This window comes from Felis catus, chromosome F2 (genome assembly GCF_018350175.1).
Source record: "Felis catus isolate Fca126 chromosome F2, F.catus_Fca126_mat1.0, whole genome shotgun sequence".
NCBI lineage: Eukaryota > Metazoa > Chordata > Mammalia > Carnivora > Felidae > Felis > Felis catus.
Window position 1 is genome coordinate 74,164,380 of NC_058385.1, and position 13,067 is coordinate 74,177,446.

Sequence of the window (13,067 nt, forward strand, 5' to 3'; positions counted from 1 at the left end):
TTCTAAGAAAGCAGCATATAAACCCACACATCACACTGGGAATTATGGAAGAAATGAGAGCATGGGGCTGTGTGGACATATGGGAGAGATTGTATCTTTCCAGTCCATTTACATGTGGCCTAGAGGTCCAGTAATTGAGAGATTACGCCTGGAACAATGATCGCTTCTGTTCAGTTGATAAAGGGACAGGGTGACAGGCAAGATAGGTTCATTGGCAGGTGAAGGAAGGGAGGCTAGTGCCATTCTCAAAGATTTTCAGGGGCGCCTGAGTGGCTCAGTTGGTTAAGCGTCCGACTTCAGCTTAGGGCATGATCTCACCGTTCATGGGTTCGAGCCCCGCATCAGGCTCTGTGCTGACAGCTCAGAGCCTGGAGCCTGCTTTGGATTCTGTGTCTCCCTCTCTCTCTGCCCTCCCCCACTCGGGCTCTGCGTCTCAAAAATGAATATCTATTGCAACAGTTCAGATCTCTATTCAACTAGTATATTTAAAAAAAAATCAACTTTAGAGAAAAACACACAAAAAAATGGCCTTCTTGTGTTTCATATGTAATCGAAGAATATGTGATATTCAGTAGTAACTTTTTCCCTCCCTTAAAATAGGTATATAGAATTGTCAAATATTCCAGGAAATATAATGGTTTCATATTTATAGTTTTCGTGTTGGAGGAATTTAGTTCAGTGATTTCTGCCTAAGGACTGTTGTTTCAAGATAATTTGCTCGCTGCTTGTTTGGTTCCACTCAAACACAGCTGTAAGTTCTTTCTTTCTATATTTGGAGATGAAGTGACTGATGGCTAACATTAACCATCTGGATGAGGGGTGTGCTGGGTGGGAGAGGGGGGGTGGGGACATAGCCATGCAGAGCTTCACTGCATGGGTAGGGAGTCATCTCTAGACTTTCCTACATCTGGGATCCCTGCGCCGATCCTGAACTTTGACTAGGCCAGAAGAGGCATGGCCAGAAGAGGCAATGATCGCCTATATGAATTTTCTTCAGCTCTATCAGACCTAACGCCACCTCTGTGAGTTAATATCATGTAACACCCTCTGAACTTTTCTGAAATTAAATTCACAGGTGGTAAAATCAAGCTCGACACATTGAAAAAAAAACTTAATACGATGACACAACAGTGACAGAAGAACAAACTTTGTGGAAATAACTTATAATGAAAGAGGAAACTTGGTGGAAATATACATAAATGTTGAGCCATGATTCGCAAACATAATGAAGTAGTCAAGGGCTAGCATCAAAATTTACATTTACCTTGAATGTAACAACTAAGATGTAGGGTGATAAGTGTGTATTCTATCAGTGTCTCAGATACCACGAGCAGCTTTGCATTTGTGGCTTGATTTTTAAAAATGGGGTAAATTCTTGGACATTTTCATAGAAAAGAACAATCTTCCCTCATATTACAAGGTTGCTTCATTCTGGGAAAATTGAGTGTGTTTTAAAACCTTGCAAGGGGTGCCTAGGTGGCTCGGTCAGTTAAGCGTCCGACTTTGGCTTAGGTCATGAGCTTACGGTTCGTGAGTTCGAGCCCCACGTCGGGCTCTGTGCTGACAGCTCGGAACCCGGAGCCCGCTTCGGATTCTGTGTCTCCTTCTTTCGCTGCTCCTCCCCCACTCATGCTCTTTTTCTCAAAAATAAATAAACATTAAAAAAATTAAAAAAAAATACCTTGCAAAATACTTTGTGCTTTGGTACAAAACCGAGTTCTAGGCTTAGGCAATTATGAAAAGGGTTTTGACCTACCTGAATGGTCGGAGGGACGTTCAAAGTCATGCATGACCTTGGGCAATTCTTCCAGGTATGGGACTGTACTGTGCCTCTTAGGATGTCTAGGCAGCCCTTGTCTGTCCCATTAAATTGCAGTCGTGCCCTACTCCAATCATGTGACAACTAAAAATAAAGTCCCCTCTCCATTTTCAAAGTGTCCTTTAGAGGATGATATTAAGTTCATTGAAAATACTCAGCTGTACAATTCACAAGCCAGGAATCATTTATCTAAGGCCTCGTTTCCATTTTTTTTTTCTTTCAAGTTGTGTTATTGGAGCTGTCCCTTAATAAGTCTCAGTTAAAATGGGATAATCATATTTTCAGGGTAGATCGGCAAATTCTCAACAAACAATGGAGAGTGGATAGAATCTATATTATCCTTTATATATGTATTTTATTTAAATTACAATCTCGAATTTTCAGTGATGTCAGCAACAGATATTTCTTTTTCACTTCCTGGCTTTGGGGTCAGCATGGGTTCTGCCAGGGTTCTGTTAGTTAGCTCTAGCCTGAAAGTCAGAAATTTGGTCCCTGGCACTGCCACTGCTGCTGGAGAAAATGTTCCTTATTTTGAACATCACTAGCAGCTTCTCATACACAGAACTCAGTGAGAGTCAAATAAATGTGGCTGAGAATAGCATTTTAACTGGAAGGGGAACGGGGAAGTGAGTTTCTGACATTTTCATCTTACTTAGTGTGAGGTTGACTCTGCCTCCAAAGACTCATAAGGTGAGTGTATCGGTCAGTTTGTGTTAGCTTATGCTGTGTAACGAACAACTCCCAAACTCTCAAAAGCTTAAAACGGCAGATTTTAATTTTTCTCCTTACATTTACATATCATTTGCAGATTAGCAGTGAGTTATGGGCTCATCACGATCTGTCTAGAATCTGGGTGGCTAGAGCGGTCACCATCTCAAATATTGCTTATCACTGTGCCAGAGACAGAAATCTGGGTGAAGCGCCTTTTAAAATTACCAGCTAGCCATGACAGAGCTCACTTCCAATTTCATTTTATTAGCCAAAGCAAACCAAATGGCCACACATAATTCTAAGGAGGGCACAAAGGATAAGCCTGTCATGTATCCAGAAGACTCTGGAAATATATGGCATAATGCATTAATGACAACCATGATGGTAAATTTCCCAAACATGGGTTGGGAGTTCAGATGTTGGGCAACTCCCATACAAGACAAATGTCCACTACAGGCTGTCTTATTTATATCTTTTCTACGTATTGCCATGCTCACTCTAGCTCAGTAGCTATTAGTAACACAGTAAGTACTGAATGAATGTCTTTGGAATAAAAGGATGTGAATATAGTTGTTTAAATTACCAAATCTGACTCTAATTAAAGCTTAAAGAGATACTTTGCTATTTTAACTCGACACTGTAAAGCATGATAAATATAAGTGTTATTAGTATGCAATGTTGCATTTAGAAAGCTTGAGGCCCAGAGTGGTACATTGGGAAGAGAGAGAAAAAAGATTTTCAGCTCAACATCGCTTTGAACGTGTTCACTAGTTGGTTTCCACAGTGGGGAACACTTTCTCCTGTGCCTACTCCAGAGTTTGGTACATGGCAGATATACAATGAAACGAGTTCTGCCATCATCACCTGGGTAGTCTTGGGGAAGTCACATCAACTTAGCCATAGGTTCGTTACCTGCACAACACACACAAGTGTTAATAGCTACCTTTTGTATTGTAAGGATCGCCTATACAATAGAGAACAATACAATTGGGCGAGAGCAGTTGTCATGTAATGTACTAATAACACAGCACCTGCCACAGAGTGTCCACTCAATAGCTGTTTGTTGACAGGGACGGTAAACATTCGCTCTATTCTTATTGTGGAATGGGGTGGATATCTAAGAAATTGCGTAGTGTAATTACAAAAGTTTGCCCAAGTGCTGGGGTTGAGCTTTGGCAATCTGTTTCCCACCAAATCAACCATGATGATACTCAATGGGCCCTGTCCTCATCTCTCAAAGGTCAACAAACACTTCAGAACTCCTAATTGGCTCCCGGAGCTCGCTTTCCCTCTTTGCCTAATAACGGCCCCTCCCGCTAGCCATCAGCCAACTGCCGCCAAGCCCCGCCTCCCAGGGGTACTCTCCAATCGGAGGCGCGGCCTGGGCCCAACCCTCGCGAGTCACGTGACGCGCCCAGGCCCGCTTCCGGCGCGTCGCGGGCGGCTGACGTCGCTGGGCCCGGCGTCGCGTCAGGGCTGGCCGGCGGTGGCGGCGGCGGCGGCGGCGGCGGCGGCGGAGGCGGCGATGGCAGCGGACACTGAGCGGGCTTGAGGGCTCGGACCTGCTCCCTCCCGCGCGACCTCGGGCCCGACCCGGCGCTGCGGTCCCTGCTCTCTCCCCTCCTGCTTCCTCCCCGGCCGCTGCCTGGGCGGAGGCGGAGGCGGAGGCCCGGGCTGGCCGCCCTGCTCGTGCCCCGGCTCGGCCCCGGACGGCCCGGCTGCTGTGCGGAGAGGAGGCCGAGTCGGTAAGAGGCGGCGGCGGTGGCGGGGGCCTGGAGGCCGCCTGGATCCCGTCTGGCCGCCCGGGACGCCCCCGCGCTGGTGTCTGTCTCAGGCCCGCTCCCCTCTCGAGTCCCTCCCCGTAACTCGCCGCCCCTATTGTCTAGGCGCCGCCGCTCCCTCTCCCCCTCCCTTCCTTCCCCCACTGCCGCGGGCCGGACGGCTGTCAAACCTGGAGGCACCTCCCGCTCTTCGCCAGCGCCGTCTGAGCCCTTCCAGCCCGTCTCTGCCAGCCGCTCCCGCCCCGCGTCAACCCCCCTCCTTCTGTGGCCCCGCGGCCATTCTCTGACCTTTGCTTCACTTTCTCGGTGTTTTATCTTCTTGCGAATTTTCTCTTCCCTCCCAGTTGTCATCTCCTCCAAGTTTAACCATCCAGATAATTTTTTTTTTTTACCATTCTTGTTCGCTTTCTTTTCTGTTTATGTTCCTCTCCGTTCCCTCTGTCCCCTTTTCTCTTCTTGCTTCACGTACCCCTTCCCCCCATAGACTGTCTTACTTTGTCTTTTCTTTATTTCCGATACCTGCCCATCCTCCTCTCTCCACCCAAGGAAGAGGAAATCGTGCCTCATCCCAAAGTATCACTGGGAGTTTATAGGTCTTAACAACATCACTTTTATGGGTTCGAGGTTTTGTTGTAGAAAATAGTGTAACTGGTAAACTACCCCATACTGAGTTCTTCTTCTGAAGAACAGTAGAAAAGGTTAGTTGGATTTCTACACAAATAATTTAAGTAACTGCCTTGTATGTTACATACGACCAGCCTTTTAAAAACAATTCATGCTTTTGTCCCCTTTGCACCAAATACCCTCTGACCTAGCTTCCTGTTAACTTTAATGTATTAATCTTTTTTTCTTGCCATGGCCAGAGGATAGTGTCCCCTCCCTCTCCAGGAGTATTTAGGTTTGAGTTTACATATTTTTATGGCAAGTATTGGTGCCATGTTTAACCCTTACCTATTAACAGAGGTCCTTTCAAAGAGGAAAGGACAGTCGGTTTTTATGTTTACTGTTGTTTTGTCTCTTTTGAATTGTGAGCAAACCATTAAAAAAACCCAGAAAACAGTTGTGTTTTCTTTTTTAACCTGGAGGAGAGCAGCATCCTATTAGTAATTCTAAATATCACGAAGGTTTTAGGGATCTCTCTTTTCCCCCCCCAAAATTGTAGGTTTGCATTCCTGATTACCGTTATGTTTTGGTCTAGCCTATCTCAAAGTGCATCCATATTCCTAAAGTACTAGTTAGTGACAAAGTCTGCTTCAGGTGTTCTGGCTGTCCAGTGTGGCCAGAAGGGGAGTAAAGAGCCTACAAGTCAATGATCTAGAGAGGAATAGATAGTCCTTGGTAGTTTGTTGTTTGTCTAAACGTTACGACCACTTTTATTCGTCAGTGTGGGCACTATGTTGAAATAGAGCAGAAAGAAATTCTTTAGTTAAAAAAACCCATATCACTGTTGCTTATTGAAGGTGAAGTGTAAGGAAGAAATTTCCGACACCACTTTGCATGTTCAATTAAAATTACTGACTCATTTGCTACCAAAGTGGGAAATCGCAGGTAATGAAGAGTCCTAATCACAGGAATTATTATTGAAATTGTCACTGGCAGAGGAGTATGCCTACTGCTTCTTCCTTCTTTAGATGCTCTTTTGTGCCTTATCTAGTGTCGTGTGCTATGAGGCACTCACACATTGGTTGAAAACTTGATTAATTTGTACCCTTCAGAATTTCAATAGTCCCATTCCAGAACCCTCAGGTGTCTTGATTTGTCCAAGACAAAAAACAGCTTCAGTTGGTGTGGAGAATTTTCTTGGGTATTTTCAAGTTCAAATTTAAAGCACGTTAGCCATGAGCAAGTTTTAATGCTCATCTGTTCTTTTGAAGTGGTTCTTTTTTATGTCCTTTCCCTTAATTCATCATCCAGACTGCCTGCAAGTTGCACCGTACTTTACCTATAGATGTTGGTACTCATCATTGCCATTTCTTTAAAATTTGGCAGTTATTTTAGCTTCTCGTGCGGGGTTTTAAAAATTCTGTCTTACTCCCTATGCATTTTATGCATTGGAGTCTAACTTTTTTTTTTTTTTTTTTTTTTTTTTTTGTTCCTTCCTCCCGAGGTAGTGAAAAGCAAATACGGAAGAAATAGGATCTCAAGATGAGTAAAAAGCCCCCAAATCGTCCTGGAATCACTTTTGAGATTGGTGCGCGTTTGGAGGCCCTGGACTACTTACAGAAATGGTATGGAAAACCCGGAGCCCTTGACCTGAAGCACCGTATTGGTAGCCTTAGAGCTGTTTCTCAGTTGCTCTTCTTCTGACCCTGGCAGAAACATTAACGTGGTCACGTTTTAAGTACCCATACACTTTTTTAGCTTTCCTACTCTTCAACAGGCTTTGCAGGTTCAGCATGCCAAAGCTATTTGTAGTTAGAAATAGGTATAGTCACTTTAGGTATTGGGAACTGAACTGAAAACAATGATCTACAATATGAAGTAGAGAGAGCGTATCAGTACCCTTGTGTGCTTACCATGAGCTACATTGGGGGTGGAAGGGAGGGGATTAATTTAGATAACCCAAGATTTGGATAAAACTTGATATAAATCTCTTTTCTTGGCCTGTGTCAGAGGTGGTCTTTCAAAATACTGTGGTTGATGGTTATGTTGAATATGTTGATGGTTAGCACAGCCACTGCTCGTTCACTGTCCCATCTAAAATCAAAAACCAGTTTACATCCTCTTTTCCCCAGAGGGTGGTGAGCTAAAGGCAGGTTGTTACTGTCCCGTACTAAATGGGCAGCACTTTCAGACCTTTTTAAATTTCTTGTGTTCTGGCCACGTGTGATAAGTGGTGAATTTAAGCCCCTAACACACCCCTAAAACAGTGGTGTAGGGATAAAACCATCACCGGAAAGGAGAGAAGGGGAAACGACACACAGGGGCACCGGGCCACAGTAGAAATGACAAGGATTCCCTCGTTCTCCTAGGGAATGCTTTCCTCATTCTCCTTAGCTGCCCCTAGTTCTCCCTGGGTGGAAGTCTGTTCTTGCCACCCTCAGCCCGCTCTCTGAGAGGGGCATTGGAGAGCTCCTCTGCAGGCAATGAGGTTGTCTGGCTGTCTTGAAGCCCGTCACTTTGATGAGGGATCTAGTGGCTTAGCAACTCCAGGACTCTGTCCACCAGACTTTCTGACATTTTCTCTCACGACGACTCCCTTCAAAACATGGCAGGCATTTTATAAATGCGCTTTTGATAGACTTGCATTATGTCAACCTCCTGAGTTGGCAAATGGCAGGCAGATAAATCTTGTTTAGTCATGATATTTGACTTTAGACCAGTCTGGGATCTTTGTCTCTTAGTATCTGGCTTTAGAATTCTGCACGTCCCTGATTCCCAGGTTGACGGGCTCTGTCGTAGGCACTGCTTTAGGACAGTTTAAAACTCCAGTCTGATGTGGGAAGGCAGTTATTTGGCCCCATGCCTATAAGGTGCATCTCAGAAGATAATTCTTTTTAGGGGACTTAATTGTTATTTCCCATCAGGTGGAGAGTGAACATACTAGTTCCCAGGTGGGATTTGGGAATCACCTGGGCCTGGCAGTAGCATCTCTCGTAGTCATGAAGCTAAAAACGATCTCTAGACATGGTGGGGTGCTCCCTGGGGGGGCACACGTGCTCCTGATTGAGAAGCGCTGCCTTGGTTAGTCAGTAATTGGCCCTCTTTGGTTCTCATTTGACCCAAAGGAGCTTTTTACTCCGAAGGCACACTGGTAAATCTCTGTGTGGTAGGTATGAGAAGTGATACTGCTTCTCTGATGCTCATCTTTGTCTTTTAAGTTTTGTTTTTTTTTTTAAGTTAGTAGCTTTTGAATCACTAGTTAATTCATATTAACGTATTTTCTTAGGCTTATAAACTGACAAAGATGCAGTTGAACTAGCTTCTGGTTTTGGACAGGGGCCCAGTTTATTAATTTTCTTAGAGGTTTCCAGGGATATTAACATAATTTCAGCATTAGTAAGAAATTTGCTTTCAGTGGTGAAATGTTTTCTAATTCAACAATTGTTAAATTGATGGCCCCGTAGTTAAAACGATTATAAAAGAGAACTACTTTAAAGGTGAAGCCGGAAAGTGCTTTTAGAGTACTTGGAATTTGAGAGAAAAAATGATCATTGTAGCTAAGTTTTTCCATGGTCATTTGCTTCGCACCAAGAAATTCCTAAGTGTTTAGGTAGTGTGATAACATGCATACGTAATCACTGATGAAGTTTAGCTTTCATTTTAATGACTCCAGTAGTAATGGTGTCTTTAAAGTACGTAAACATCAGCCAGAATAATCATAGATGATAATCAGTGAAACATGCCATTGGTTCGATTTTTGTGAGCTCATTTATATGAAGATTTTAGTATTCTGCTATGGTTGGCTCCTTAATTAAAAAGGAATGAAGAGTATTGTATATACATATTCTAGGTAGTTAAATAATTTTCTTACTGTGACTTTGTTTATTAATGTTGGTAGTCTCAAGAACTAGGTAGCTTTGGGTGACCCCTGTCATTTAGTATTAAAGTGCTTTACTGTAAGACAACTAATTATTAAGATTTATTGGGTTTTAGATGGGCACGAAAAGTTCTACGAGACACAGTACTCTTTGGCAGACTTTATTTTTAAATGAGGCAATAAACCTTATTCTTTGTATCATTCCATTTGGGTCATTCTGTATTTCATATAAATGCTACAGTTTTTTGCTTGAATGTCAGCTAAAAGTGTAGAAGGATTATTTGAGTGTTGAGAAACCTTAATATTTTGGGGAGGAGCAAAATAGTTAATCACTGAAAATTTGCTGAAATGATTCCACTTTCACCCCTCCCTCCCTGTTTTCTTTCCTGTTCTCTTTTGTTGCACCCATATAGAATGCTTCATCGTCCATATTTACTGCGTACAGCTGGGAAAGTATTGGGTTCCTATTTGACACAAGTCAAATAGGCATTGGACAGGGAGGGACACGTAGGAGTGCAGATACTGCTTGCCGTCTCTGCACACAAGACATTTCTAGTAAAGCCATGTGTCTCTTATGAAGGAAATAACATCACGTGTTGATAGAGAAGTGCAAGGGAAAGTTGTGCGAGTGGAGCACCCAAAATGTCAACATGTCCTGTATGTAGAAGATGTGTCCTATATAAAAAAAGGAAAATCGTTATTACTGTGTGCCCTAGACGTAAAAAGATAAATTCTGAATTAAGTGGGCAGAAATCAACAGAAATAAGTTTCCAGTTTTAGGTTTGGGGGTAGATTTGATTTCATAGGAAGATATAGTCCTTTTCATATGGAAAGTACATGATTACTGCTTGAGCAAACCATATTACATTTTCTTTAAAGTTCAGAAAGATATTTCATCCTTGAAAATACAGTCTATACATTTTTTAAAGTAGTGATTTGTTACTTTTTGTTTTCAAAGTCATTTTAGAGCTCCATTAGGAAACTCCTTGATAGTTGGATTACCTACGAACACTCATGAATGTAGGCCGTAGGAAGCCATTGAGAGGCCAGCTGTCTTCAGTTACAGTATGTGATTTTTGGATTTCCTATACTGACTGAACCTAACTCCTGCTGAGTAGTTAGGTTGCTTAATTTTTAATTAATTTTCTTTGATTTTTAATTTTTAAGTTATTTTTGGGGGGTTGCTTAATTATAAACTGTTACAGTTTTACGTAAAACATAGTTTAGTTTCTCAACAGCCTTTTAATTTAAAAGACTTTTGTAATATTTATAGCTAATACAGTCAATCATTTTCTTTTACTTTTTTAAATATTTTGTTTTTAAGTAATCTGCACCCAGTGTGGGGCTCGAACTCACAACCCTGAGATCAAGAGTCACATGCTCTACCAACTGAGCCAGCCAGGTGCCCCCACAGTCAACTATTTTCTGTCTTACCTCCGCAACCCCGGTGTGTTCAAACTGTGACATACCAGATTTATAATCTCTTGAGTGCAGTAACATCATAAGAATGAAAAAGAATGCAGGTGGTTGATACAGGAGTATATTTGGGGAAATAAAGTTCAGAGTTGAAGTTCTGTTGGAGATACTGGAAGTGAATTCTAAGGACAAACAGGTAGGTCCAAAGTCAGACTGTCACTTTCTGATCCTGTAATATGGATAAGTCCTTGACTTCAGTTAGTGTATCAGTAAAATGGAAGCAATGTTACTGTCTTTTCCTTAGAGGATCATTTTAAGGATTAAATAACGTGTGTAAACTTGCTTCAAATTCTACAAAATAGTGCATAATTATAAAGCACTGAAGTAAATACAAGGGAAGAGGGAGAGTTGAAAAATAAGTCTTTGAGGATCTGAAGACTTAAGTGTGTTAAGTTTTTAAATGTAGCTTTAGTATTGAGGTGACAGTGGCCTGGAATGTACGAGGAAAATCATGTCATTGTAACCAGCTATAAACTGTCTTTTTTGAGGTGATAATGAAATGTTTTGTTACTGCAGAGCTTTACAGTTGATAAAGCATCCTTGCAAATATTATAGTTTCTAATTATTCTGAATATTGGTCAAGAAGAAAAGTGATAACATCAAACTGGTTTGGACTACTGATTTAACTTCTGTCTTTTGAATGAAATTGAAATAGTTACTCTGTAGCAAGTGATTTAGTTATGAAGACAAAGTAAATATGCTCTGAAAATTTGAAATATAATTTAAAATATTCAGATAAATAAAATATTCAGATGAGTTAATGCTCTTCTGAAATTTTTTGGAATATTTCTGTTCTCTTCTAGATATAAAGGAAAGGAAAATGAAAAAAAAATGTGGAGATATCTCCAAGTATCAGAGTTTGATAGAATAGTGTGAACTTGAATTGGCAAATGCTGTTTCCACACATTGGGAGGTTTTTTTTTTTTTTTTCCAACATTTATTTATTTTTGGGACAGAGAGAGACAGAGCATGAACGGGGGAGGGGCAGAGAGAGAGGGAGACACAGAATCAGAAACAGGCTCCAGGCTCTGAGCCATCAGCTCAGAGCCCGACGCGGGGCTCGAACTCACGGACCGCGAGATCGTGACCTGGCTGAAGTCGGACGCTTAACCGACTGCGCCACCCAGGCGCCCCGAGAGTTTTTTGAACTGTATGGAACGTTTGCAAATGTGAGTTTTTAAAATGCTCACAAATAGAATTTTAATAGAGTGGGAAAAATTGAGGAAATTTAGATTGTAGCAAGTACAAATACTTTCTAATTTAAACAAAAGTACATATTTTCTGAATAAAAAGGGTTGCTTTTTTCTAATTGAATTTAGTTATTCAAAGGCAAATATTAATAGAAGTAAGTTGTGTTATCTCTATTTGCAGTAGAAAAATGTTCCTGGGAAGTAGTAATGTAGATCAAATTTTAAAACTCAAGTCATTTTTAAATTATATTAGTTGAGTTCGAAGTTTGTAGAAAACTTAGGTGAATAGTTTTAAAGTAGGAAATCTTTTGCTAATAGAAGAAATTTTTTGTATATTGGGTTTCCCTAACTCTGTATATTTGAAAAGGTTTGATTCTTATTTTGAGTCACTAAGTACCTTTGAAAACCTAATTTTAGCTGTAGACTCAGCAAAATGTACAGTCATACTTCTATACCCCCCAAATTGAATTATATCATATGGGTGGTCTTAGAAAATTTATCCAGGGACTCCAGATTAGGGACTCTTCTTGCAGAGAATTTCAGATTGAAATCTATGTGATTTTTTTTTTTTAATTCCTAGATTTTTCTATTCAGAAAGTCACAAATTTTGAATCTTAAGATCTAAGCGAGTCCTCATTTTCGTCATCACATAGGTCTGCATCAGTGCACAAATGTTGTAGTTTTTTAATTTGTACATTTTTCACCAAAAAAACCCCTATAAACTTTTAAGGGTAAAGATCTCTGTCTCCCTTCTCTTCCCTCAAAATATGGTGAAAGCAAGGTCAGATGCAGGGGCAGAGGATATGTATTTATTATTCTTGTTTTTACTCTGATGTTCTTTTCATTATATTGATTCATTTCCTATAGAACTTCTTGTTACTTGCTCAGACTTTTTGCTCATCCTAGTTTTCTTGGAAGGTGAAAGAAAAGGAATATTGGAAAACGTAAATTACACTGGAAGTCAGAAGATGTGAGTTCTGGGTGCTCTTTGACCATGAAGTGTGCTGTGTGACTTTGGATAGTTCCTTCTCTGCTCTAATGTCCCTAAAATGAGGGTGTGACGTTCAGGTCCCTTGACATAGAAACTGAAATTTCTTTGATTTACTTTCCATGAATTCAGGGATGATAGATTTTTACAATCTCACTTTTCATTGGGTAAATAATACAGACTTGAGGCAAAAGTAAGACAGTAGAAGTCCTACGTAGTTTGTTCAAAACTGCTGGTCACTCAAGAGAAAAAATGAGTTGACACAGTGGAGAAAGTTGAATCTAGTTTGGAACAAAAATGATAGTTTTGAAGTTTGGGGGAGAGTGGTATTGGGCACATGGTTGTCCTTTCTCCAACCTGCTCTCCCACTCATTTAAATACTTTTCATTATTTAATTTTGAAATTACTTAGAACCATAACTATTGGCTTAGAAAAGTGTATTTAACCAATAGGATGCCCTAAGTCCCTAACTTTCCATGTGTTAACAATTCACTAATTGATTCTCTTAACAAAATTCATGGATGTTGTAGTTTTGAAAGTGATTCAGGTGAAGTCTAGAAGCGTGAGCTTTAGCAGCCTCTGATTCACCTACAGGATTTGTTACACACGCATCACTGGGCCG

General features: G+C 41.0%; 2 protein-coding genes across 7 annotated transcripts in view; one reads left to right on the forward strand and one right to left on the reverse strand.

The window, feature by feature from the left end:
• The window catches only part of TMEM71 (transmembrane protein 71), a 36,293-nt gene extending 32,771 nt beyond the window's left edge, over nt 1–3,522 (reverse strand). For both annotated transcript variants that reach the window (XM_045050034.1, XM_045050032.1), the window contains exon 1: nt 1,757–3,522. The gene's annotated coding sequence lies outside the window, so the exon portion shown is untranslated. The remainder of the gene's footprint in view (nt 1–1,756) is intronic.
• Nucleotides 3,523–4,135: 613 nt separating this feature from the next.
• Nucleotides 4,136–13,067, forward strand: part of PHF20L1 (PHD finger protein 20 like 1) — an 86,397-nt gene continuing 77,465 nt past the window's right edge. For 4 of the 5 annotated variants that reach the window (XM_045050031.1, XM_023248554.2, XM_023248556.2 and 1 more), the window contains exons 1-2: nt 4,136–4,275; nt 6,423–6,539. In XM_045050031.1, coding sequence (XP_044905966.1) covers nt 6,457–6,539 — 83 coding nt within the window. In that variant the 5' untranslated portion in view covers nt 4,136–4,275; nt 6,423–6,456. Of the gene's footprint in view, nt 4,276–6,418; nt 6,540–13,067 lie in introns of all 5 variants that reach the window. The other variant, XM_023248555.2, reaches the window with a different exon arrangement.